The sequence below is a fragment of the Onychostoma macrolepis genome, chromosome 01 (assembly GCF_012432095.1).
Source record: "Onychostoma macrolepis isolate SWU-2019 chromosome 01, ASM1243209v1, whole genome shotgun sequence".
NCBI classification, from domain to species: domain Eukaryota; kingdom Metazoa; phylum Chordata; class Actinopteri; order Cypriniformes; family Cyprinidae; genus Onychostoma; species Onychostoma macrolepis.
The window spans coordinates 44,902,137-44,930,041 of record NC_081155.1 but is presented as its reverse complement, the minus strand read 5'-3'; the positions used below and the strand labels follow the sequence as shown (position 1 = coordinate 44,930,041).

General features: G+C 37.0%; 1 protein-coding gene across 1 annotated transcript; it reads left to right on the top strand.

The window, feature by feature from the left end:
- Positions 1-9,992: 9,992 nt before the first annotated feature.
- Positions 9,993-26,056, top strand: LOC131550574 (uncharacterized). The gene is made up of 13 exons (XM_058792747.1): positions 9,993-10,384; positions 13,781-14,074; positions 16,343-16,603; positions 16,955-17,215; positions 17,943-18,041; positions 18,400-18,432; positions 18,553-18,588; positions 19,019-19,045; positions 19,321-19,344; positions 19,600-19,665; positions 23,326-23,361; positions 24,001-24,056; positions 24,242-26,056. Exons 1-12 carry the CDS (start codon positions 10,312-10,314, stop codon positions 24,048-24,050), a joined length of 1,260 nt encoding a protein of 419 aa, XP_058648730.1. The 5' UTR covers positions 9,993-10,311; the 3' UTR covers positions 24,051-24,056; positions 24,242-26,056.
- The last annotated feature ends 1,849 nt before the right edge of the window (positions 26,057-27,905 follow it).

The following is a 27,905-nucleotide window of genomic DNA, read 5'->3' as shown; positions in this document are numbered from 1 at the left end:
TGGCCGATTAAAGTGGGGAGGCTGAGGAGGCTGACAGCCTTGATATGACTGTCTAGGTATCCTAGAGCGACCAAATGTGCGCTTCACTGACTCTCTTCTACAGCGTGCTTGTTCTGCTTTGTCAAGCATTGCTTGAGAATCTGGGTGAAAAACTCGACCAGGAGTAACTGGCATGTAAGTCAGTTTTTTTCTGATAGTGTCAGGCAGGGAGGTTTGTACTAACCAGATCTGCCTACGAGAAAGTATTGCAGATGACATAGAGCAGTGGTTCCCAACCTTTTTTTCATGGGCCCCCCCTACGTACGCATATGGTAATCTTAAAACCACACATATAGCACCTCAGTACTGTGGTAAAAATCCACCTATATGGTTTCTAGGTAGCCTATTTATATAAATACATCTAAATACATTTACTATAAATGCACAAACGCTAGCCTATAGCTTAATCACAAATATAGTGTAATTACATTCCATTACTCCTTTAATACATTTAATACACGTCTACATTAATATAATAATTACACAATTACCAAGTTAAGTCTGTCATAACTTAAATATATTGGGTTTCTTCTTCACATATGTATGTGTATATATGTGTGCATGTGTGCATATGTGTATGCATGCATGTGTATATGTATATACAGTGAGGAAAATAAGTATTTGAACACCCTGCTATTTTGCAAGTTCTCCCACTTAGAAATCATGGAGGGGTCTGAAATTGTCATCGTAGGTGCATGTCCACTGTGAGAGACATAATCTAAAAAAAAATCCAGAAATCACAATGTATGATTTTTAACTATTTATTTGTATGATACAGCTGCAAATAAGTATTTGAACACCTGTCTATCAGCTAGAATTCTCACCCTCAAAGACCTGTTAGTCTGCCTTTAAAATGTCCACCTCCACTCCATTTATTATCCTAAATTAGATGCACCTGTTTGAGGTCGTTAGCTGCATAAAGACACCTGTCCACCCCATACAATCAGTAAGAATCCAACTACTAACATGGCCAAGACCAAAGAGCTGTCCAAAGACACTAGAGACAAAATTGTACACCTCCACAAGGCTGGAAAGGGCTACGGGAAATTGCCAAGCAGCTTGGTGAAAAAGGTCCACTGTTGGAGCAATCATTAGAAAATGGAAGAAGCTAAACATGACTGTCAATCTCCCTCGGACTGGGGCTCCATGCAAGATCTCACCTCGTGGGGTCTCAATGATCCTAAGAAAGGTGAGAAATCAGCCCAGAACTACACGGGAGGAGCTGGTCAATGACCTGAAAAGAGCTGGGACCACCGTTTCCAAGGTTACTGTTGGTAATACACTAAGGCGTCATGGTTTGAAATCATGCATGGCACGGAAGGTTCCCCTGCTTAAACCAGCACATGTCCAGGCCCGACTTAAGTTTGCCAATGACCATTTGGATGATCCAGAGGAGTCATGGGAGAAAGTCATGTGGTCAGATGAGACCAAAATAGAACTTTTGGTCATAATTCCACTAAACGTGTTTGGAGGAAGAAGAATGATGAATACCATCCCAAGAACACCATCCCTACTGTGAAGCATGGGGTGGTAGCATCATGTTTTGGGGGTGTTTTCTGCACATGGGACAGGCGACTGCACTGTATTAAGGAGAGGATGACCGGGGCCATGTATTGCGAGATTTTGGGGAACAACCTCCTTCCCTCAGTTAGAGCATTGAAAAGACTTTCCTCGAAAAGGAGTTCAAATTTTAAAAAAAGAAAAGAAAGGGAGTTTGTTTTAAAATGATTTATTTTCATTTAAATGTTTTATGACTTAATTCATTGTCAGCTTTTCATTAAACTCACAACCCTTCTGCAGTTCCTTTACGAACCCTAGTTTGGGAAACCTTGATGTAATATAATGTTTAATGCACTTCATGTTGTAAATTACAATGAATGGAACAAGTTTTCTTACTCTTTGCATTTTTTACATCATTATAGTACAATATAATGCTATTTAAATCAATGTGATAAACAAGTTAAATCAAAAGTAATCTAAAAGTAATCTGATTATATTACCTAAAATGTGTAATGTAACGGATTACGTTACTGACTACAATTTTGTCATGTAATCTGGAATCAGTAAGGGATTATAATTTGAAAGTAATCTACCCAGCCTGAGCCCCTGGGATTCCGCTTTCTCTGCGGTGCATCCCTAACTGATGACCGGACTGAGCCACCTGTTTGCGCTATGGTTCCCACCTGGCACTTCAACTGTCATCAAATGTCCGAAAATGACTGTTCTGTCTTCCACCAAACTCCCATGGTTGTGGCCGATTAAAGTGGGAGGCTGAGGAGGCTGACAGCCTTGATATGACTGTCTAGGTATCCTAGAGCGACCAAATGTGCGCTTCACTGACTCTCTTCTACAGCGTGCTTGTTCTGCTTTGTCAAGCATTGCTTGAGAATCTGGGTGAAAAACTCGACCAGGAGTAACTGGCATGTAAGTCAGTTTTTTCTGATAGTGTCAGGCAGGGAGGTTTGTACTAACCAGATCTGCCTACGAGAAAGTATTGCAGATGACATAGAGCAGTGGTTTCCAACCTTTTTCATGGGCCCCCCCCTACGTACGCATATGGTAATCTTAAAACCACACATATAGCACCTCAGTACTGTGGTAAAATCCACCTATATGGTTTCTAGGTAGCCTATTTATATAAATACATCTAAATACATTTACTATAAATGCACAAACGCTAGCCTATAGCTTAATCACAAATATAGTGTAATTACATTCCATTACTCCTTTAATACATTTAATACACGTCTACATTAATATAATAATTACACAATTACCAAGTTAAGTCTGTCATAACTTAAATATATTGGGTTTCTTCTTCACATATGTATGTGTATATATGTGTGCATATGTGTATGCATGCATGTGTATATGTATATATATATATATATATATATATATATATATATGTGTGTATGTGTATAGTAGAAACTTAATTTCCTGTAAAGCTGCTTTGCAACGATTGTACCGTAAAAAGCGCTATACAAATAAACTTGAATTGAATTGAATTAATAAATTTGATATAAATACCACACATTTCTGCCACAATACCATGGTGTAGTTAATGTTACTACAGTAAATCCCTGGTAAACGATGGCGATTTGTTGACTGAAAAGCCTTCTGACTGTATTGTTGCACACAGCGTTTTTCTGCTGTTTGTCAGCGCTGTTTTATCTGGATTTAAACTAGTTTATATCAGTTGACTGATATCGACTGATACTAGTTTATACCAGTCGTTTGTGTTCTTTGCTGAATTCAAGCGCTTCTCATTGGTTGCCTGATTGGCGAGTAAACACATCTGCTCTAGTCAGCTCGCTCTGCGCTGCGCCGCTGTTTGAACCGAGCGGATATGGTCCGTGTGGCGCGGTTCAAATGAGTAGCGCTGTTTTGTTCCGCTTTTCCCGCATAAACATCACATTGAATGTTTATCAAACTTGTTTTATTGAGGAAAATTATATCACTATAATTGTAGTTATCGTTTTATCGTCCAGCCCAACCTCAAAATATATCTGCTCCTGTGCCCCCGCTGTGAATTCTGGCGACCCCCAGGTTGGGAACCACTGGTGTAGTTAATAGATTACATTAGGCTACAGATTAGACTAGCAGTGGTTTGAGCGCGTTTGACCAGAGACTAGAGTGCAATTAAAGAGCAGTTCTTATTGACGGTGGCCGTCTTGAGAAGCGAGAATGCTTCGGAAAAGAGCTCATAAAAAGGACGAGGACGTGAATGGTTTTTACAAGTCGGAATGTAAAATTACGGTAATATCGCGTGAACATTCACATGAAATTGAATGGGGGGTGCTACAGCACCCTCAGCACCCCTAGTTCCCGCGGCCATGCGTACAGACCAGGTGTGTCTCACTCGTCCTTAAAAGTGAAGCTGCTGGCTCTTTGATCGCCCCCTGGTGGCTGGCTGCAGTACAGGTCATAAACCCCGCCCTCTCCATGTAAACGAATGGGACTTCAGTCAAAATAAAAAAATAAATTACACTTCCAATACAATTTTCCGAAATATGGTTTTAGTAATTTAAGGTAGTTGTTATCACGCTGATATATGTTCAATTGTTCGTTTTTGTGATAAGTTTGATTTTAGCTAGTAATTTGATGCTATAAAAATGGGGCGTGTCGTTATGGTTGATTGGGTCTGCAGGAGTTTGGGCGGGAGTTTGATTCCGCGGCTCCACCTCACGACTCTACTGCGCAGACTCGGGCTCCAAACGAATCTCTACTGCGCAGACTCGGGCTCCAAATGACGTCATTTACTCAAGATGGCAGCGGCCATACTGAGATGTATTCGCTTCACTTTTCTATAATGGAAGGAAGCGGAGACGCGTCGTCCATCTTTTTTACAGTCTATGGTACAGACCGATCGGCGGCTGACTTGAAGCAGTGCATGCCGGTTAGAAAATTTGTCCAACTTGAACCGACGCCACGTCACTGTCACGTGTGGCATCAGAGTACCGCGATAGCGTTTCGAGAGCAGCCGGCTGACTCAGCCAGTAGCCCCTCACTGCAGAACAAAGATCCAGGGAGCGGGGTTGGATCCACATCTAGGGAATAGAGATGGTAGGTTTAGGGGTTGAGATGGTAGGTTTAGGGGTGGGGATGGGTGGGTTTAGGGATCAGGGGGTGGAGACGGGAAGGTTTAGGTATATGTAAGGTGGGAGGAGTTGGATGTACATCCAACCACGCCCCCTGGATCTTGTGGCGCAGTTTCTCCAGAGCGACTGCAGGAGCGCTGATGACAACACAGCTGTTTCACGATTGGCCAAATTCACCACATGACAACAATGTGTTTCTAACATCTTCAAATCCAATCTGCTCACAAATATTATTTTACTTGGAAAATATCACATCAGGGTCAGAACCACCATAGACATTGAGGGGACAAGTCCCCCCCAATAATTAGAAATTGCCAAATGTCCCCCCCAATAGCCTATTTGAAATTCTTGCACTGATCTGCTGTCCTCAATTACGCAGCGCTCTTGTTAGGATGACGAAAAAGCTTTAAAAGTAATATTTTCAGTCTGCTCTGCCTCAGCGGGCTAACAGCGCTTGTCAATATCAAAATAATTAAAGTGGCCAATCAAATCAAAGTAGGCGGGGTTTAGCATTCACAGACGCTGAGAGTGCCGCGAAGATTGAAAACATTGAAAGAGAGCGAAGTAAGATGGAAGCAGCAAATCATTTAATGTTAGTCAACTGTTTTACGATAGAAATATTAAATGACCGACAGTTATATTCGTGAAGCAAACTACTCGACTTTTTTTCTCAAATATGCCCATGTCACACAGTTTCTCCAGAGCGACTGCAGGAGCGCTGATGACAACACAGCTGTTTCACAATTCAGTAGCCCCTCACTGCAGAACAAAGATCCAGGGGGCGGGGCTGGATCCACATTTAGGGGTGGAGATGGTAGGTTTAGGGGTGGGTTTAGAGATCAGGGGTGGAGACGTGTAGGTTTAGATAAATGTAAGGTGGGAGGAGTTGGATCTAGATATTATTTTACTTGGAAAATATCACATCAGGGCCGTAACCACCATAGACATTGAGGGGACAAGTCCCCCAATAATTAGAAATTGCCAAATGTCCCCCAATAGCCTATTTGAAATTCTTGCACTGATCTGTTGTCCTCAATTACGCAGCGCTCTTGTTAGGATGACGAAAAAGCTTTAAAAGTAATATTTTCAGTCTGCTCTGCCTCAGCGGGCTAACAGCGCTTGTCAATATCAAAATAATTAAAGTGGCCAATCAAATCAAAGTAGGCGGGGTTTAGCATTCACAGACGCTGAGAGTGCCGCCAAGATTGAAAACATTGAAAGAGAGCGGTAAGATGGAAGCAGCAAATCATTTAATGTTAGTCAACTGTTTTACGATAGAAATATTAAATGACCGACAGTTATATTCGTGAAGCAAACTACTCGACTTTTTTTCTCAAATATGCCCATGTCACACAGTTTCTCCAGAGCGACTGCAGGAGCGCTGATGACAACACAGCTGTTTCACGATTGGCCAAATTCACCACATGACAACAATGTGTTTCTAACATCTTCAAATCCAATCTGCTCACAAATATTATTTTACTTGGAAAATATCACATCAGGGCCGTAACCACCATAGACATTGAGGGGGACAAGTCCCCCCCAATAATTAGAAATTGCCAAATGTCCCCCCCAATAGCCTATTTGAAATTCTTGCACTGATCTGCTGTCCTCAATTACGCAGCGCTCTTGTTAGGATGACGAAAAAGCTTTAAAAGTAATATTTTCAGTCTGCTCTGCCTCAGCGGGCTAACAGCGCTTGTCAATATCAAAATAATTAAAGTGGCCAATCAAATCAAAGTAGGCGGGGTTTAGCATTCACAGACGCTGAGAGTGCCGCGAAGATTGAAAACATTGAAAGAGAGCGAGGTAAGATGGAAGCAGCAAATCATTTAATGTTAGTCAACTGTTTTACGATAGAAATATTAAATGACCGACAGTTATATTCGGTGAAGCAAACTACTCGACTTTTTTTCTCAAATATGCCCATGTCACACAGTTTCTCCAGAGCGACTGCAGGAGCGCTGATGACAACACAGCTGTTTCACAATTCAGTAGCCCCTCACTGCAGAACAAAGATCCAGGGGGCGGGGCTGGATCCACATTTAGGGGGTGGAGATGGGTAGGTTTAGGGGTGGGTTTAGAGATCAGGGGGTGGAGACGTGTAGGTTTAGATAAATGTAAGGTGGGAGGAGTTGGATCTAGATATTATTTTACTTGGAAAATATCACATTCATGTAAAAAAATGGACTAAAGCGAAGCCAAACTTTGAACATTTTATAAAAGAGATTAAACAATATGGTACTACATTAGATAAAATTAAGAACAAAAAAGCAAGAAAGACCTACGAAGCTTTTTGTTATTTTAAATTGTTGTAATTTTACCCCTGGCATGAATGATTTCACTTTACGTATTCTTATGAATGTTTATTTGTTTTTGAAACTTCTTGTGAGTTGTATGTGCTTGTACAAACCTAATTTTTGCATAATAAAAAAAAAGTCGCAATGTTATATAAAAAACTGATAAAAGCAAATATACCCACTTTATTGGTATTTAAATAGTACACGTTTATGTTGAACTTTATTCTTGAACAGATGGCCCTGTATTAAGCAGTATATAAAAAGTGTTACTGTTGCTCATGAAAACATTTCTGAAACGTCTGTGCATTTGACAAATATATTGCATGTTATTCACTTCATCTGTGATACAAGTATGCAAACACCCGAGAGCATCACTACCGGGAGCAGAAAGTGTCTGACTTTACGTCTCCGCTTTCAATTCCGCCCCCGTGCAATTCCGACTGCAAGCGGCTGCTCTCTGTAGGTCTGTGCAGCGCTGCATGAGGTCGAACACTATGGCGTTCCGATAGGTTCTTTATTATTACGCTGTAACATGCACTCGTCGCAGACGAGGCGTAGACGTCACGTAGATGTCACGTAAGTCACGTGTGGCAGTGAAGTGTCGAGCCAGACGTCACGTGTGGCTGTGAAGTTATTTTTAATTTTTTTCCCTAACACGTACCATAACACGCTGCTTACACGGCTCAGTGCAGTGTGTGAACGAATGCGCAATTTACTTGCTCTTCATTCACTCCTCTCAATGAACGTGACATCTGACATATGGTAACATAAAACGTCTATAACATATAAATAACATAAGTCTCCGAAAGGAATCATTTAGTGAAGTTTGTGTTGCTTATAGGTATATTCATGTCGTTTTTTTTTTTCGTTTTTATGAAATCCTTTTTGATTTTTTTTTTTTTTACATTTGGGGTTTATTGGGTTTTTATCTTTAAAATTTTTAATGTAGCCAACAGCACATCAGTGATGGCCAACCCGTTGATCGCAATCATCTGTTAGATCTGAGACTGTTGCTGTGAAATAATAATAATAAAAATAGACACATACATGGAAAAATACATTATAATTTTCAGTTTTTCAAGCGCCTCTCTTCTTTGCTTTATTTTACGTTTAAAACATAATATTAAGATTCTTTGAAGAATAAAAGGACATCACTTATTCATTTTTCTTTCGTTTTTAAAAAAAAAATAGCCTACTTTTATTTAGAAATAATGTTAAATTGATACAATTTCTATATTTTTAATAATAATCTGCCAGGATTTTGTCAATCAATCCTGTAAAAATATCACAGAAAAACTTTAAGGAGCACAATTGTTTCCGTTGACAGTATACATTGAAGGATCATGTGACACAGAAGACTGGAGTAATGATGCTTTGCATCACATAAATAAGTATATTAAAATAGAAAACCATTATTTATACCAACCATTATAATGATATTTCACAATATGAACCCCCGCCCCTTCAATTAATAAATAGCCTAAATAAATAAAATCTTATATAAATATGATTTACCTATTTTTTTTTTTGTCGCGTCCTCATTGTCGTTGAGAAAACCTATTTCTAAGATAAAAGCTTATTTTACGATGATCAGTGAATTATGTTTACCAAACAAGCAAAGAAGAATTAAATATAGGGGTGTGCGATATAGACAAAAATGATATCTCGGATTTTATCCATAACGATAATCAAACTATATGTGAATGCACACGACTCAAATAAAAGTAGACAGTTCCGAATGATGTACTCTTACCTTTACAAGCAAAAAGTATGGCATATTTTAAGCTGTTTCTACTGTAAGAAAAAAAAGCAAGTGATCGTGCTGGCGCCTCCATGTCCTGCAGAGCGCGCTTCAGCGTCCACTCTCCGCACAAACTGTTGAAATGCGTCTAACAGCGCACATTTATATAGGTTAAACATTTAAACAAGTACCATTGTGATATGCTTGAATTGTTTTATAGGTTTTATTTTAGGCTAGTCGTGATGACTTGAGAAGGCTAAATTGATCAAACATAGGCTTTTGTCATCTTACTGTCTGCCGCTGGCCGCTTTGTCGTTAATGTAAAAAATAAATAAATAAAAAACCTTACATTTAACGAACAAAATAATTCTCCAAACGTTTTTCTAAACATAATTATTTTTTCATTACTTACAAAACTGAACTGTTTTAATAACAGCTGTATAAGCTGTTTTGGGAGAAGGGGAAATATAGAGGCTAATATAGATCTCTTCGATAGTAAGTGTGTATTAACAAACTAATTTATAAAGAATTTAAACGTATAGCTACAGGAGATTATCAGTGCTATTTTCTGAGAGATGTTGAACCCTCAGTAAGAGATAAATCTTTTACCTTTTATCTTACAGTTGCTACAAAGGTTAAGGAGACACATTACATAATTATGTTTAGGATTTACCCTGTTAGTGATTTTATGCAGAAAATATTTAAATTTTAAGTGGACCCATGTGTTTTTTGTTATTCTTTTCCTGAAACACTTCATCATCTATTCTTTTACTGAGATGTTACTTCTAAATTCTGGTTTGATATTCATAGTTGGTTATCAGTAAAAATGTAAACAATTCCTCCAATTGTTTTGCAGGATATATTTTCTTTAATGTGATTTAAATTCTCTTTTTTAAATGTTGTCAACTTTGTTTTATTTTTGGATAAAATATCATATTCATACATGCAAATGGTAAAAACCCAAAAAATTAAGCCGTCCTTTGTTTCAGAGCTTTAAGTACTTAAAAAATAAAAATGAAATAAACAGAAAGTCTGAAACTCTTTGCCACTCCAAAATATTTATTATTTTAATGTATTTTTATTTGATGTCTTTTTGTACAATGGCATACAGAAATGTTAATATCATTTGTACAAATTAGTATTTACAATTTGGAATAAGCTATAGCATACATAAGAAAGGTAAATAGCACTTAATAGCTAACTATACAAAATTGAGGAGGAGTAAAACAATAAAAGTGAATATGAATATGAATAATAAAGCATGAATAAGTGTATGGAAAGTGCTGGAAACCCTTGCAGCAGACGCAGACGTCACGTTCAGTGAGACGAGTGCATGTAATATTAATGGACCCGGCAGAACGCCATACACGTGTGGCAGTGAAGTTATTTTTTATTTTTTTCACTAACACATACCATAACACGCTGCTCACAGGCTCAGTGCACCTAGTGTTTTGAAACATCTGCGCTTCGGGATCTCGACACCGTGTAGAAACGTCACTTTCAGTTTCGTTTTTTTTAATTTTTTTTATGTTGTTTTTCTGGACTTCCTATACCACCCTGTCCTCTAATGGCGGCGTCTCTGGCGTACTGTTAAAGATACCAGAGAAAGGTGCAAAAAGCTGTACTTTGTATGAAAATGCTTGTCTTGACACATTCGACGGCCGTTATTTGCGCTGTGTTCATCATCACAGGAGCTGTTTCAGGTAAATTATGTGTTCATTATTATCTTCTCGAGGATGGGGCGGCGTTCCTTCTCGACTAATTTTTTTGCCGGTTTCCGGTTAGTTTTAAAACAGAAATTAACTTTTTTTAAATTGGAAGCACTGGTGCTCCCAACTTTAAAAAGTTAGGAGCACCAGCAAAAATTTAGGAGCACCCACCAAAAATGAATGAGATTTCATCTTTACATTCTTAACTTTAATGCAGATTTTAGATTGCTGTCAATCACTCACTGCTTTCCGCTGTCAGGTGACGGCGCTACCGTATGGGATTAGATTTCGGTCACATTTCTGCGCGCACAAGATCACATTTTGAGCGTGCAAAAAGGCATTTCGCACACGCGTGAACTAAGTTTTGAGGAGAAATGTGCGTCTCGCAGATAAGAAAATATTTTGAGCGAACAAAAATTTATTTTGCATTTAAAATAAGTATTTGGATGTGCGCAGACGTTCCCTTTCACATGCGCAACGTTTCCAAACACATCCAAATACTTATTTTAAATGCAAAATACATTTTTGTTCGCTCAAAATATTTTCTTATCTGCGAGACGCACATTTCTCCTCAAAACTTAGTTCACGCGTGTGCGAAATGCCTTTTTGCACGCTCAAAATGTGATCTTGTGCGCGCAGAAATGTGACCGAAATCTAATTCCATACTACCGCGGGAAATGCAAAAGGCTGAAGAAGAGAGAAAATTAAAAGAAACACTGACAGATTTCTTTCGTAAACGACTTAAATTAATCTGAGTTTGGTTAAACACAGAGAGAGAGCTCCTCTTTGGTGTATGCGGTGTTGAATTTTACATTCAGCTCTGCCAACTGTGTGGAACGACTGGCAGCTAGGGGTGTGCGATATTGACATTATATCTCGATATTTTCTAGGATTTTATCGATAACGATAATTAGATGATATTTTGCTGAGTGTGTTATTGTGCTGGTCTTAAGGACTACCGTGGACAGCTGACTTTGATATTCTTCATATTCTGTATGGTGGTCTGGTCAGAGCAGTGATAGAAATTAATCTTTTCCAATAAGTTTAAATTGGTTTTTACCTTTTATGGTCATTTTTACAATTAAGCCATTTTTTTTTTCTAAATGTGTGCATCATCATTTGAGTCAAATTCTTACATTTAATCAGTCAATTAGAATAATAAGACATTTGGGCTGTTATCAAGCAAATTAAATCGGTATCAACAAAATTCATCTTTTGAATTTGAATTTTGAATTTCTGAAGTGGCATTTAGATGTATTTACACACTGCTTAATGCAGGACATGAATGCATTTAACCTGCAGTTACACATGCGTATATAATTTGAATATTGTAAACATAAAATGTTGGATACTGATATTTGAAATTATAAAAAAAAGAAAAAAAAAAAAAGAAAAGATACTTTAAATGTGAAATTAAAACCGCCAGTAGGTGGCAGCAAGTCACTTTTAATAAGTGAGTCACTGAGACCGAACCAAATCGTAAGGGGTAAACGCTGAAGCTGATTCACTTTATAGCACTGACAGTCATGTTACGTTACCCTTAAACACTGAAAAGATATTAGGATATTAGACAACATTACTCTTAGGACATGGCAAACTCATTTGTTTCATGAATATATGACTTAACCTGATGGAGGACACGCTCAGTCATTCAGGCAGTCTCTCTCTCTCTCTCTCTCTCTCTCATATGCGTGCTGTTTAGGCATATTTTGTGCCATTGATCGTGGTCATCATCTCTAATAAATAAAACATTTATTCATGCTTGGGTGTAAGCGGTGAATCCAGTGGCGAGAAATCCCCCAAAACTATCTGCAAACTGGCATTTCAGATCTGCCTCCATTTTGTTAGTAACGCCCCAACTTCCAACGATCCAATCAATTCCCGAAGGATGAAATCAAGTCCCGCCCTCTCATTTCAGATGCCGTTTCACTCGGATATACGTCACAGTGGAGAAGAAAAGACAATTGCAACTTCCATATCAATGCTGACTTTAAACAGTTGATTCATCCAGGAACGAAACGCCATCATGTTGCTCAGAGATGCAAAACAGTGCTGTGGCTTTGTTTGAAATTATTTTTGTTGTCGAAGTAGAGCAAAAACAGAAAATATGTCTAAAACAAGTCTCTTATATTAACTTCTTGTTTATTGAACTACGTTAGTATTTTGAAGAAGTTAAAGTTTTTGAGGAAAAAATGGCACTCTTTGTGGGATATTAACTATATGAAATGATATAAAGCCCCCATATCTTGAATTTTGTGATGCATTTTAGTAAAGTGAATCATGCAGTGAAAAAAATTACTCTAAATGCGCACGTGCACTAGTCTAACCTACTAGACTTCATCACGTCATGTATGCGTGCACTCTCTGTAGGTGTTTGGTTTGGTTTTTGCAATATACTCGATAATGTCAAATCGCACATCGTTAAAACAACAATTACGATATTATCGCAGCTCCTTACGTGAGCAGCAACGATTGAACCTGATGATCCTGAACATTTTCCACACACTTGTCCCTGCATTTCTTGTGTTTGGCACTCTCTCCGTGTTTACGTTAACCAAGCTCTCGAGCTTAAAATGTGTAGATTCGGTGGCGAATGCTGTTAGTGTTACCTGCAAACTCCGTCCCACAGGTGAACGCAGTGCACAGAGCACAGTGCATCTTCACAGCGGAGCCTCTCAAAGTCTTTCAACCATTCTCTCCGAAAACTGTACGCCTTCTTTTCGGCTGCTGGGTCAACATTCACCACATGGTCGCTATCACCAGCACCATTATTTGTAACTTTAGGTGGTTTACGAAAGAAATCTGTCCGTATTTCTTTTCATTTTCTCTCTTCTTCAGCCCTTTGCATTTCCCGCGGTAGTTAGCTCCCGGTCACCTGAGCGGAAAGCAGTGACTGACTGATTGAACAATTATATTCACTCTTAAATATATTTTGAGGTCGCACAGATTACATTATGGGAGCATATGCGACCAAAATGGTTGCAATTTCGATCCTTGTAAAAAGATAGCATGGCATTGTAGCCTAATTTACAATACCAAATGATTGTGGAGTAGTTTAGGTAATTACATTAACGGCAGACTCTGTTGTGGCCTAATTTTTTCAAGTATTTTAAGTTATTATCCTCCTACGCTTTGCCAATGGCATGTAATGTTAAGTTAGTCTGATTCAGATTATTATACTCAACATGTTTATTTACTATGCTGTTTACTGTGTATTTTATGTATATTTCTTATTTATATATAATACTATGGCTGGATATAATATCCAGCATATAGTGCATTATGTTTGTAGGTACTTTTTGTTGATGTAACATGTTATCCGGAAGCTACCAGTAACTACAGAAATTGTTGAATGTTGACTAACATACTCTCTCATACTTTATTATTTAGGTGAAGATGTGAAGAAAGCAGTGGGTGGGACAGTTTCCTTTAGTCCAGACACATTAGAATCTCCTGTCACCAGCATCACATGGAAACATGTTAGTCTTGCTACTGTGAAGGCGATTGAATGGGACGTTGATGATGGTGTTATCATCCCGAATCAGAGATTCAAAGACATCACAACTCTTGATGAGAAAACTGGACAAATCACTATAACTAATTTAAAAGTCGAGCATAGTGGAGATTATACCATTGACATCAACAGTAAAGAGCAGGGACAAAGATTCAGCTTGGAAGTTATGGGTGAGTGGATATTATTATATTAGTTAATATTAATATTATAATTTTGGTTGTTTTTACAAACAAACATAAAAAGAAAAACAGCACCGTGTGCAGTAATTGGATCAGATTGTAATACCATGGTACTTTGTATGGCTCGCAAAATTTCTAAATCCCTGGTAGCCCTTCGGGCAGGTACTCTTCAGATTTTGGTAGCCCGAAAATTAATTAACTATCCCGAATTAAAAAATTACTATTTTCTTTTCTTTTCTTTTCTTTTCTTTCTTTATTTATTTAATATAGAAAATCAGATAGGAGTTTAAATGTCAATCAAAAATATTTTCAATACACAAAAATCAACAAATATGAAGGAAGGAATTTTATTTCACTATTTACAGGGTATCTGCAGAATTTTTTAAAAATATATTTAATTTATGACCCATTTTAAGAGCTGCACAAGTAAAATGAACACAGTATGAGCGAGGTTGGACAATGTCTATGGTAACATACAGTTTTGAGCCATAAAATTACATGATTTACAGTTCAGATACAGGTTTCCACAAAAACAAAAATCTTATACAACAGTGTTTCAGGCTATAGACAGTTTTTATGAAAAGGGATCAATCAAACATATAAATTGTTAATTTAAAACGTATAAATATTACTGTCTTAATTGTTTAGATTTTTAGAAGGCACATCAACTTCTTTCTCATTTACAACTCTATGTGTTTGTTGCGTAAAAACATGAGTTGATCTCTGCATTGATCTGACCATAAACAGTAAGAAAGGCTTATTGGAAATGCAAATTCATTCTCTGCCACGAGGTGGCGCTTTAGGAGCGCTGAGATATTGCGGTTTCCCGGAAACGCTGTACACAAAGCAGCTCAGAGCTCATAAACGCTGCTTTATCAGGAATTATAGGTAAAATGAAATTAAAATGCCAACGACACGTTTCTGAGGACAGTGGGTTCCCTTCAGATACATTCACATAAAGACATCCGCGCCGCGTTTTGACTTGAAACGTGCCGCGCTCATATTTATTCAATGACATCATTGCCTTTTGAAGTTTAATCCTGCCGTATCACGACTCTTGTCTTTCCGTCCCCAACTGTAAGACCTCTTGAAATTATAATTAAGACATTTCTTACACCATTTAACATATTTAAAACTTTTTATGGCCTAAATTTGGATACAACTCACTTTCAGAGTTTTTAAGGACCCGCGGGAGATCTGTATTTAAGGAGCCCGTCGGGCAGGCGGTGATACATTTTGGTAGCCCGACTGGAAAACACAATAGCCCCGGGACGTCGGGCTAGCGATTTTGCGAGCCCTGCTTTGATAAATACTATGATACTGTAATTCATGCACCAGTGTATTTACATGCTACTGCAAGGTACTTCCAGGAATACCACGGTAGATGCTCAAAAACACTGTAGTACAATGGTACTACTTTATGTTATGGTTTGTATTCACGTACAGTGTAGGGTTGTGTGATATTGACAATATACAGTATATATAAATTACTACATGAGTAAATTATTACATTTAATAACTATATTTAATTAGAACAATAATACACCATTAGACTGTTACCATTGAAATAAAATCAGTACCAACAAAATCCATTTTGCGCCGCAGAGGCACAGAATCAGCAGCACCTGATTTAAAAAAAAATAACACTGAAATATGAAGTAGGCTAATCAAAAAATGGAATTATATGTTTAAATATGAAACTAAAACTGCCAGTAAGTGGCGGCAAGTCACAGTCTTGATGAGTGAGTCATTGAGTCATCCATTCAAATGACTGATTCATTCAGGATTGAAGCAAATGACTGTCTTTATCAATTAGATATTGATTCATTCACTCAAACAATTAGTTCAAAACATGCTGATATTCATTCAATAACAAAACACCTATGTATTTTGTATGAGACACGCAATGGTTCTGCTCTTGATTTGTAACCATATTTATTGCCATTTTAACTGCATCCTAACAGGCTTCATCACACAATGAATGCTTGGACTTTCAAAGTGTATTTTTGTCTGGTTTTTGCAGAAGTGAGTGACATACTCAATTATATCAGCTCGCACTTTGTTAAAACAACAATTATGATATTATTGTTGACAATACATATAGCACACCCCGAGTATCACAGTATTACTCTCTGATACCATTATTGTACCATGGTAGTGTCAGATCTTTTTTTGCATGGCTGTTGTAGTTGTGCTTGATTTCATTTTGCTTTCTCAGTGGAGAGAAAGATCATATGTTTTTCATCGTTTCTTTCACAGAAGAGGTCCCCAAACCTAACATAACTGTAGAGGAGAGCGGTAACCCTGATGTTGTGTATTTAAGATGTGAGTTCAGTGGAATGATCATCTGGACGAATTCTGCTGGAGAAACACTGGAGGGCAATAAGAACCATAAGCCAGGAGAGTTTATCACAGTCAAAAACACAAGAAATCCAGAAAACTACTACACCTGCACACTCAAGAACGCAGTGAGTGATGAGACCAGTGATCCGGTCTATGAGAGAGAACTGTTTAAGACAGGTATGACAGCAAATTACTTCAATATTAAATTCCAAAGAAAAAATCAGGTTTAGGTGCTGAGATGAGTTGCTTTTCTATTTAGAAATTATTTTGTATTTTTGTCTGGTTTTTGCAGAAGTGAGTGACATACTCAATTATATCAGCTCGCACTTTGTTAAAACAACAATTATGATATTATTGTTGACAATACATATAGCACACCCCAAGTATCACAGTATTACTCTCTGATACCATTATTGTACCATGGTAGTGTCAGATCTTTTTTTGCATGGCTGTTGTAGTTGTGCTTGATTTCATTTTGCTTTCTCAGTGGAGAGAAAGATCATATGTTTTTCATCGTTTCTTTCACAGAAGAGGTCCCCAAACCTAACATAACTGTAGAGGAGAGAGGTAACCCTGATACTTTGAATTTAGTATGTGAGTACGATGAAAAAATAATCTGGAAGAATTCTGCTGGACAAATACTCACGGGCTCAAAGCACACAACAAAAGGAGAATCCATCACAGTCAAAAACACAAGAAATCCAGAAAACTACTACACCTGCACACTCAAGAACGCAGTGAGTGAGAAGACCAGTGATCCGGTCTATGAGAGAGATCTGTTTGTGACAGGTATGACTGCAAATTACTTAGAAAAAAATCAGATCAGGTCATTTTTTATTTTTAGGTGCTGAGATGAGTTGCTTACATTGTGATATACTGTATCAGGCATTAGGGGTTCTGTGGTTGCTTATACTATTAACCAAGAAATCAGTAATCTAAAGCCCCGTTCAGACTACAAGATTTTCTTTGTCGGTAACGGCAGTCACTGTGTCAGATTATGTGATTTTGACTGATAAAATCTTGTCGTGTCGTGAACAAGAAACATGTCAGACTATATGATGCTACCCGAGCAGTCATCGCATGCCGTCATTAATGACAATTTTCATTGTGGTAGTCCCTCATCATGCAGGAGTGTTGTTGCTGTAGCTCCACAAACATTTCCTTCATTGTAAAATTACACCTAGCAAGTCTCTCTTTAGTTTCGCTTGTTTGAAAGCTTGTACAAAGGCGCTTCTGTGCTCCTATTGGCCAGTGCCACAGATGTGATGGAACTTGTCGTGTACGACGGGAGAAAAAATGAAACATGCAAGTCTTTCAGTGTTGACGTCGTGAAGCATCGCAGAGGTGTCGTGCACTAGGACACACTACACGAGATGAAACGATTGAATCGTGCGTCCCGACACCCTACGTCAAGCAAAATCGGGCTAAAATCATGCAGTCTGAACGGGCTTAAGTTAGTAGATGTATTATGCTTTCTAGCAATTTGTTTTATGAAACCAATTTTCTCTTTCTGAAGAATCAAGCACAGGACTGATCGTGGGGATTGTAATTCTTGTTATCCTCCTCATCATTATCGGCTTGATTTGTGCCTATCTACGCTCAGAGTCCATTTACAGTAGGTTTCCTATTGTGCTTTTATCCTTTTCTTTTTTTTTTTGAGTATTAAATATGATTTGTGTCTTTAAATTCCACTACTTTTCTCCAACCTCTGTGTAGACATTAATGTATTTCGGTTATTTTTATGATAAGAGATTTTTTTCAAGCTTTACATTAAGTTCATTAAGAATGTCTTCATATTTCATTTTAGCCTGTTTTACTAATTGCATTCTTTAGAAACTTTAGCACTGTGTGTTGGTTAAAAATTTGCAACGATAGCAAATATTTTGATTATTGCAAAGTCTGCATTCAGCAACAATTGTATTTTACTCTGATAATTGATCACTTTAAATTATATATACTTTTTTCTACACCAGACCGTGTTAATGAATGCTGTCCAGGTATAGAAAGTAAGTTTCTGTTTGTTTGAATTATTTTCTTCCAAAAAATTGTCATACCAGCAACTTTCTTGATATGGATCCTTGATATGGGTCATTCAATAGACATTTATTGACTGTTTTTCTCCTCAGGTGTGTTACGCCACGTGGATTGTTGCGCAGAGAAGAGTATGTCATTTTCATTTGTGTTTATTATTTACCCTAAACTCATCACAAATATGACATTTTAATAATATTCTTAAAAATGACTGTGAACAACATAGTTTCAGTGGATCAAGCTGTTCTATTCAATAATTAAATGACAGTGATATCAGATATTCGATGGACATTTAATTGCTTTAAACTGTTATTTGTCCATTTCAAAATACCACGTTTCAAACACATTTCTTATGACTGAGCACCGTTGTTATTTCAAAACTCTAGTTGTTGCAGTTCTTTCATAGTGACCTGACTGTGAATATTTGATCTAATCATCAGTAACTATTGACCCACTGAATTTTCAGACTTTGAATAGACTTGATGAACATTTTAGGTTGTCCTGCTCTATATGTCTGTATAACTCCTGGATCTTCTTTCTTTTTCACAAATGACACTGAAGGAAAGCAATATAGTCAAGAGCCAAAGGGTAAGCATGTAATAACCCTAAGTTGTAATAAACTGTCATCTCTTAATACGAATATTTAAACTATCTATGGTTTGTTCTCAGTAAAGCGAATGTGAGTTTGCATCACTGTAAATTAAAATAATAACTATATGTAATGAATCTAACACTAACCCTATCTGCTTGTCCTAAAGCTGTTACTAATACAGTTATTCATTGATAAATCATTACTAACTAAACAGTATATTGATAAAATTTAATTGCATGGCTAATTGTTTATTATTTGGCTAATTATCAAGGTCCTGGGACGAAAGGCGAAGACAGTACGTATGATTTTGTTGGTCTCTTATAGACAAAGGATTACATTATTAATCATTTACAAAGATAAAGACTTCGTAAGACGGTGGTTTGTTCTCTTTGTCAGTTACAGTTTTTCTGAATGTTATTTTTGAGTGAATATATTATGCTCAATTTATAAAAGTGACAACAAATATTTCCTCAGTTAATGATGTGCTTCATAATACTGTTAGTTATAAGTTGCCCTTAACTCCTGTTTGTTTATCGTTGTGTTTTCATAGATCCTCTGAAATCTTCCAGTGATGCTGAGAATGTTGAAGAAAATGATTATGTAAATACTGAGACAGGTAAGATAACAGCACATTAATGAGTGTCGAGATTAATGCAGCCTGATTTCTCTTCTTAATAATAACAGTTGAGCATTCATACTATATTGTGTTCATTTCATTATCAGTCATTTTATCTAGAAGATCAATATCAATCGTTTTGTTTTTCACAGTCTAAAATGTTCTGGGTTAAAAATAAAAATTACTTTACTGCTGGGTTCAAATTAAATTTTTTGACTGGGAACACCCCAAGTGTAATAAGGTGGGAAAATGCCAAAAAAGTTTTTTTTTAATTATCTAATTTTTTTGGGGGGGGGGGGGAGTTGTTATATCCTGTGTGAATAAAGTCAGTAAGTTTTAGTCCTGTGCGCTAACATGAACTAGCATTTTTAGAAAAAAGAAAATCCTCTCTGGGTCAAAATCACGAGAACACAATTAGTTTCAGGAACAAATTTAACCAGCTTCATTCATTTTTTTTTATCCCGCCAGCGAACACACTGCTAACACTACGACCAATCAGGCTGAGTGCTGCCAAGAAAGACATACTGTAGACTGTAACACTGGAAGTATATACAGTGCTGCTTGAACATCTGTGAACCCTTTAGAATTTTCTATATTTCTGCATAAATATGAGCAAAAAAAAAAGATCATCAGATTTTCACACAAGTCCTGAAAGTAGACAAAAACAATCTAATCAAACAAATGAGACAAAAATATATACTTTGTCATTTATTTATTGAGAAAAATCAAAGGTGTGGCAGAGGTATGTGAATCTTTGCTTTCAGTATCTGGTGTGACCCCTTTTTGCAGCAATAACTGTAGCTAAGCGTTTCTTGTAACTCTTGCTGATCAGTCCTGCACAACAGCTTGTAGGAATTTTAGCCCATTCCTCAGTACAGAACCACTCCAACTCTGTGATGTTTGTGGGTTTCCGCCGATGAACTGCTTGCTTCTGCTCCTTCCACAACATTTCAATTGGATTAAGGTCTGAACTTTGACTCAGCCGTTCCAAAACATTAACTTTGTTCTTCTTTAACCATTCTTTGGTAGAACGACTTGTATGCTTGGGGTCGTTGTCTTGCTGCATGACCCATTTTCTCTGGAGATTCAGTTCTCGGACAGATGTCCTGATATTTTCCTTTAGAATTTGCTAGTATAATTCAGAATTTATTGTTCCATCAGTGATAGCAAGCCGTCCTGGCCCAGATGCAGCAAAACAGGTCCAGACTGTGATAGTAAGAGATCAGATGTGCTAAAACATTAGCCACATTTAAATCCAGACTCAAAACTCATTTGTTTAGCTGTGCATTTGTTGAATGAGCACTGTGCTACGTCCAAACTAATTGCACTGCATTAGCCAATGTGAGAAATGCCTTTAGTTGCTTAGAAGGTACCCTGGGGTCCTTTGCAACCTCGTGAACTGTTACACGTCTTGCTTTTGGAGTGATCTTTGTTTGTGGACCACTCCTAGGGAGGGTAACTGTGGTCTTGAATTTCCTCCATTTGTACACAATCTGTCTGACTGTGGATTTGTGGAGTCCAAACTCTTTAGGGATGGTCTTGTAACCTTTTCCATCCTGATGAGCAACAGCAACTCTTTTTCTGAGGTCCTCAGAGATCTCCTTTGTTCGTGCCATGATTCACTTCCACAAACATGATCACTATGATAGATCCCTGTTCTGTAAATAAAACAGGGCAGGCACTGACACCTGATAGTCATTCCGCTGAATGAAAACACCTCTGAACAGATGGACTCTAATTTCACCTTCAAAAGAACTGCTAATCCTAGAGATTCACATACTTTTGCCACTCATAGATATGTAATATTGGATCATTTTCCAGAATAAATAAATGAAAAAGTATATTTTTAACTCATTTGTCAGGACTTCTGATGATGTTTTGGGTTACATTTATGCAGAAATATAGAACATTAAATGATTCACATACTTTCAAGAAGCACTGTGTATTCTAGCGAATCAACAGGATTTTACTTTCTCTGTTTTAAAGCATTTTATTGGCTTCTCTCATGAGCCATTCTGGTTTGTCATAAGCTCCATGAATACAGATAGAATTGGTGCATATAGAACCGTTTGGGTTTGAACTTCTGTGACGTACATGCTCTTTCATGTCCGCATTCCCAACCCAGTACTGTTGGGTTACTGATTATCCATACCGAACAGTCTCAACCCAGTGTTTGGATAGAAAAAGTAACTCAGCGTTTTTTAGAGTGCAGCTCAGCACGTTTTTCAGTGGATAGTTCCTGTTTTTGCTGCTCTAAATATGAATTTTTCTTGTTTACTTCATTTTCTAGACAAATAACAACTCTGCTTCTGTTTCATATCTGGTGGAGAAAAAATAAACTGCATAATGAGGATTTTGCATTGTATCATCTATAAAACTTTTTGTTTCTCGGACATGAGCAGTAAACGTTGTATGAGTGTGAAATTAAAAATTTCATACTGTTTTTCATACTATCCACACTGTTTGCATATCATCAGTTAAATCTGTGTCTGGCTTGTGTTGTTTTTGGCGATCTGTGTTATCTGCATCTGTTGCTTTAGTGATCATTATAGTCTTGGCATGGGATCTTAACTTGGAAGTGTCATTCAGAAGCGTGTTGGTGGTATGACAAAAGTTTACCGATACGTACCAGCTTCCTTCTTGGACCTGTGATGACACTGGTGTCCACCAGAAAGAGACCGGTATCCAAACAAAATATGTGCATTGGCAGGGGTCACTTCAAGCGTGCTCATCTCAATGCAGCAGTCACAGCCATGCTACTAATCGAATGTGGTTGTGTGAAAAAAAATCTGATGTTGTCTGCCAGTGTGAACATAACCAGAGATGTGCATGGGTGACATGAGATACGACTCTAAATTATATTGATTCTCATAACTGTTTGTTATCACAACTGTTAACTAGATGTGATGAGTGTTGTTCATTGGCGCAAGACACAGCACTGACTTAAGGCTGTCAATACAGATTTAGGTGCAAATCCATTTTTGTCAGAAGTAGTGCAAGCATGTGTAGTTCTTCAGAAATAGTGTTTCTGATGATGACACAAAGCATCCAGTGTGGATAGTATCATTAATTATAGAGGTTTTTTTGCTTTTGACAAATGACCATACTCTCCAAACGGATTTAAACTTGACTAGTGTCTCTCCAAAAAGAAATCATAAAATGACACAATCACATATTCCCAGGGAATTTTATACTGTAAAAACCCTGTAATGTAATGAGTGATCTTAATTAGGCTCCTTCTCTGGTGCAATATTTCATTTACCTTGCAGTCTGTTGTAAGTTGCTAAATGTTAATTTTTGTATAACTAGACCTAGTTAGCTTGAACGTATGTTCATTGTTTCTTCTGATAGATTGTTTGTTGTTTTCCGTTCTACCCTGTGCAATATTTCTTTACAAAACTTAAAAGGAAATCATACATACTGTGTTTAAGTTCAGGGTATTAAAATGTGTATGTTACACTTCCTACTGTAATAGTGACATAAAATGAACAAAGCGAGAGAATTCAAACATCAATTGGTTTTCATGTTTTTTTTTTCTGGATGGGTATTTAGGCCATTACATTTTGTAATTAATGTGGTTTATTAGTAGTAGTAGTAATTTATTCTGTACCATTGTACATTAAATTTATAAAAATGTATCTTCTTCCTTTCTCATAATAGATGGAGATAAACGGGAGGGAGCAGAAAATAGCAACGGTAAGAAAAATAAATCTGTCGCAACAAATCTAGAAATATCTGAAACATATTCTTAGTGGCACTAACCCGACTGTAAGTCCTGAAGCCATCTTTAATACAGCTATTTCATAAATCATTAGTAACTCTGGTACACCAATGTATAAATCCAGGTGGTTTAAATTCTAGAACAATTGTGGCTCGTTGAGCACCAAGGCACCAGTTAGTTCACAAATTTTATAATAAATAATAATATAAATAAGGGTTGTATTTCACTGTATGCCTAATTGTTTATTATTTCGTTAATTATCAAGGTACTGGGATAAAAGAAGACATTACACGTAATATGAAAAGTTTTGTTGGTCTCTAATAGACAAATGATTACATTATTAATCATTTACAAAGATTAAAAACATTGAGCTACATCTACTGTGGTTTGTTCTCTTTGTCAGTTAAAGTTCTCTGCATGTTCTCAATGCAGTAATAATAACACATTATGATAGTGATGACAAAGACACTGGAAAACTGGCTTTGACGAAAGAGTCATTTATAATACTTTATTGTGCAGTTTAAAATATTTCCTCAGTTAATGATGTATTTTGTGATGCTATTATTATTAGCTGCCCTTGACTCCTTCCTGTTTGTTTATGCTTATTTTCATAGAGCCTCTGAAAGCGGACAGTGATGGTGGCGAACAAGTGGCTAAATTGTAATGATGGGTAAGATAATTTCACATCAGTGATTATTCATAATTACAGTTTAGTGTTCATATTGTGTTCAATTTCAGTATCAAGATTGAAATCAATCTGTTTGCTTCTCAGTTCAGCATGTTGTTCGGTAGATTGTTCCTGTTTTTGGTGCTCTAAATACAAAACAAATTTCTCTTGTTTATTTTACTTTCTAGAATATAACCGAGTTTGGTGGAGTGACTAAAACTGCAGAATGAGGAGATTTCATCGTATCACCTTTCGCAAGGACAGTCTTTTTTTTCTTTTTTCAGACACGAATGTGAATTATTTGTTTTCAATATAATACGCCTGCGTTCACAAATCATCCCTCAGTTTATTTGCTGCACTGTACTCACACTGCAGGGAATTCTGTTTTTTCAAACTATCCACACTGTTATTGTCAGTTGAATCTGTCTGGATTGTGATGTTTTTGGCGATCTGTATTATCTGCATTTGTTTCTTTAGTGGTGATAGTCTTGGCGTGGCATCTTGACTAAAAAGTGTCATTCAGAAGCATGCTTGATGAAAGCTTACTGATACGTGTCAGCTTCCTTCTTGGACCTGTGATATGACACTGGTGTCCACCAGAAAGAGAAACAAACATAAGATGCACAGTGGTCACTTCAGGCGTGCTTATCTCACTGCAGCAGTCACATCCATGCTACTAAGTGCGAAAAAATTGAATGTTGTCTGCCAGTGTGAACATGAGACGTGAGATATGATTCTAAATGATTGATTCTCATAACTGTTTGTTAACACAGCTGTTAACTAGATGTAAAAAATGTTAATGCAAGAAACAGCAATGACTTGAGGCTGTCGATAGAGATTTGGGTAGAATGAATTGTTTTTTGTTTTTGCTTTTGATGTGACATGTGCCCAGTATAGGTGGTTTATCTGTTTAATAAAAGATATATTTTATTTACACTGAGTGTAAATAGGTGTATATACTGTTTGTACCAAGTAGAAATAGTAACAAATAGCACTTAGTGCAGACAATAATGGTAATCACACAAAGTGTGATTAGTATTAATATGCTGTTTGTGATAAAGGTAAATTAGGCGTTGGTGGGTTGAGTTGGTAAAAATAGTTTTTGTGTTTGCACTCAGTGTAAATAGAGAGTGCCATAATTAAATTTAGATGACATAAATTGGTTGGGGATAAGCTCTTTTACTGAGAAATAAAACAATCAGATAAAAAAAATACTAGTCAGAATAGTTATTCTCTAGACCAGTGGTTCCCAACACATCGGTGAAGCCAGCCGCGGTTTGAAAATACACGGTCAAGCCAGCCGCACTTTTTTTTTGGTTTGCGCGTCTAATTGCACACTTTTTGTATGGATGCTGGAGCGGTCAAAATGGATAAAGAAGCTGTCATAACGGCGTTTCCTTTGTACTTGTGCTGATATTTTTAATAGATTGCCGTTAATGGTGACCCAAAATATGTCTACATTAAACGTAATTTAACCCTAAAAAGACCATAAAGCGACATCAGAATATGTATTTATTGCTATTTTATAATTTTATATAATGACATAAATAATACAATTTCAGGATTTTTTTAATGACTTGAACATTGAATTAATAGTTGTAAATATTTTTTTTTTTGTACATTAACATTTGTATTGTACATTTATTAATATACATCATTTATCAATGTTACTATATATATATATATATATATGTGTGTGTGTGTGTGTGTGTGTGTGTGTGTACCTTTCAACTCATACTTGTTTAGAGTGACTATTACTGTATTAATTTTCAAGTTAGATCTACTGTATAATTTCTGTACAAATTAATGGCAAATCACTCCAAATCTCAATGTGCATTCACACATTTTCCCATAAGCACTTACTCGTAAAAATCTTTGCTTTATAGGTTTGCTCATTCTTCCAATTGATTCCTGTTAACAGTGACCCTGACTATTATTGTAATAATTTTCAAATATTTTTACTGTATAGTTTTTGAGAAAATTAAAGGCAAATTCACCACAAGCATCTGTGTATCCTTGCACTTTTACATCACGTCCCATTTTCAAACACTCATAAATGATGTGGCTGCCTCCAAGTCAGTTAACATCCTTTTAAAAGCGACCAATGAGACCAGCTTGTTGAGTTTCATGGATTTCTGTAACTTGTTCCGTGTAGAGGGAGCAGCATACTTAAACGCCTTTTTCCCAGCTCAGTTCTAACCTTTGGAACAGACAAAAGGAAAAGATCCTGGGAACGAAGATTGTAAGTCCCGGTAATATTTACTTTGATATACAGTAGGTCAGAAGGTAGCCTTATACGTATATGAAGATATACCAGTGTTGAAGTCTCCGCGTTGATAGAGAAGGCCATCCAACACATTCATACAGTTCACAGTGGTGAGTGAGGACTTTAAAACCAGTGATGAACCTCAGAGCTCCATGGTATACAGTGTCCAGTGCATGCAAACTTTGAGACGAAGCATGCATGTACAAGACATCACCAGACATAAAAGTAGCAGCAACCAGTCTCTTTCTATATTCAAACGAAAGGCAGGATTTGATTCTGAAATAAACCCTAGTTTAAGCTTTAATCTTTTTGCTAGCTGCTGAATATGAAAGCTAAAAGAAAAAGATTCATCTATTAAAATACCAAGATATCTGTATTTTGAAGCACATTCAATCTTCGTACCCTGGGAAGTGAGGATTGAAGGCAGATTTGATTTGGATTTTGAATTTGAAAAAAAGCATAACTTTAGTTTTTTCAGCATTTAAAACAAGTTTTAAATCATAAAGATTCTGTTGAAGCGTGTTAAAATCAAGTTGTAATTGGGAGAGGGCCTGGTCTGCGGTGGGTGCTGAGCAATACAGTACAATGTCATCTGCATAAAAATGAAATTTTCCTTTAGACACGTTACTATCAATGTTATTTTTATATAGGATAAAAAGCAGTGGCCCCAAGACTGACCCCTGAGGCACGCCTTTTGTTATTTTGAGATAGCGAGAAGTGTTTCCCTCCATCTGCACACATTGAGATCTGTCTGTAAGATAATTAACAAACCAGCTAACAGTTTGTTCAGAAAGTCTAGCCCTACACAGTCTGTGCTTAAGCACTGTGTGGTCCACTGTATCAAATGCCTTAGAAAGGTCAATAAAAAGGGCTGCACAATGCTGCTTGTTGTCTATAGTTTCAATAAAGTCATTTAAAACCTTAAGAGCTGCCGATGTTGTACTTTGCCTTTTTCTAAAACCAGATTGGAAGTCAGATAAAACATTTTTACTGTTAAAAAAAATCCTTTAATTGATCACTGACAAGGGACTCTAAAACTTTGACCAGAACAGACAATTTAGAGATCGGTCTGTAGTTATTTAAGATAGAAGGGTCACCACCTTTTAACAGGGGAACCACAAAGGCTGATTTCCAGATGGAAGGAATGACATTTGTGTTCAAGCACAGATTAAAAATATTAGTTAAAGGCACAGCAATAAAATTTGCTGCTAGCTTTAAAAAGTAGCGATCCAGTTTATCAGGGCATGCAGAATTTGTTGTGTCCAAATGCTTGAGGGCTTTATTTACATCTGAAACTGTAATAGGACTGAAACTAAAAGACTGACTAGAAGGATCCGAACCAACAGTCTCCACTGTAGAGGAACACTCAATGTTGAGTATTGAGTGACTCAAATAAAAATCCTGAGGCTGTGAAATGTTCATTGAAACAATCAAGTATTTTGGTCTTATCAGTAAGTTTTTGAGAGTCTATCACAATGCTTGAAGGAAGCTCCTGGCCTTTACTGTTTTCTGATAATGATTTTATAGTTTTCCAAAATTTTGATGGATTATTCAGGTTATGAGTGGTTTGAGAAGGAAAATGATCA

Coding starts and splice junctions, on each gene's coding strand:
- LOC131550574 (XM_058792747.1), top strand. CDS start 10,312: ATGAAAATGCTTGTCTTGACACATTCGACGGCCGTTATTTGCGCTGTG. Junction 16,604..16,954: donor GAGAGAACTGTTTAAGACAG/GTATGACAGCAA, acceptor TTTCTTTCACAG/AAGAGGTCCCCAAACCTAAC. Junction 18,433..18,552: donor ATGCTGTCCAGGTATAGAAA/GTAAGTTTCTGT, acceptor TTTTCTCCTCAG/GTGTGTTACGCCACGTGGAT.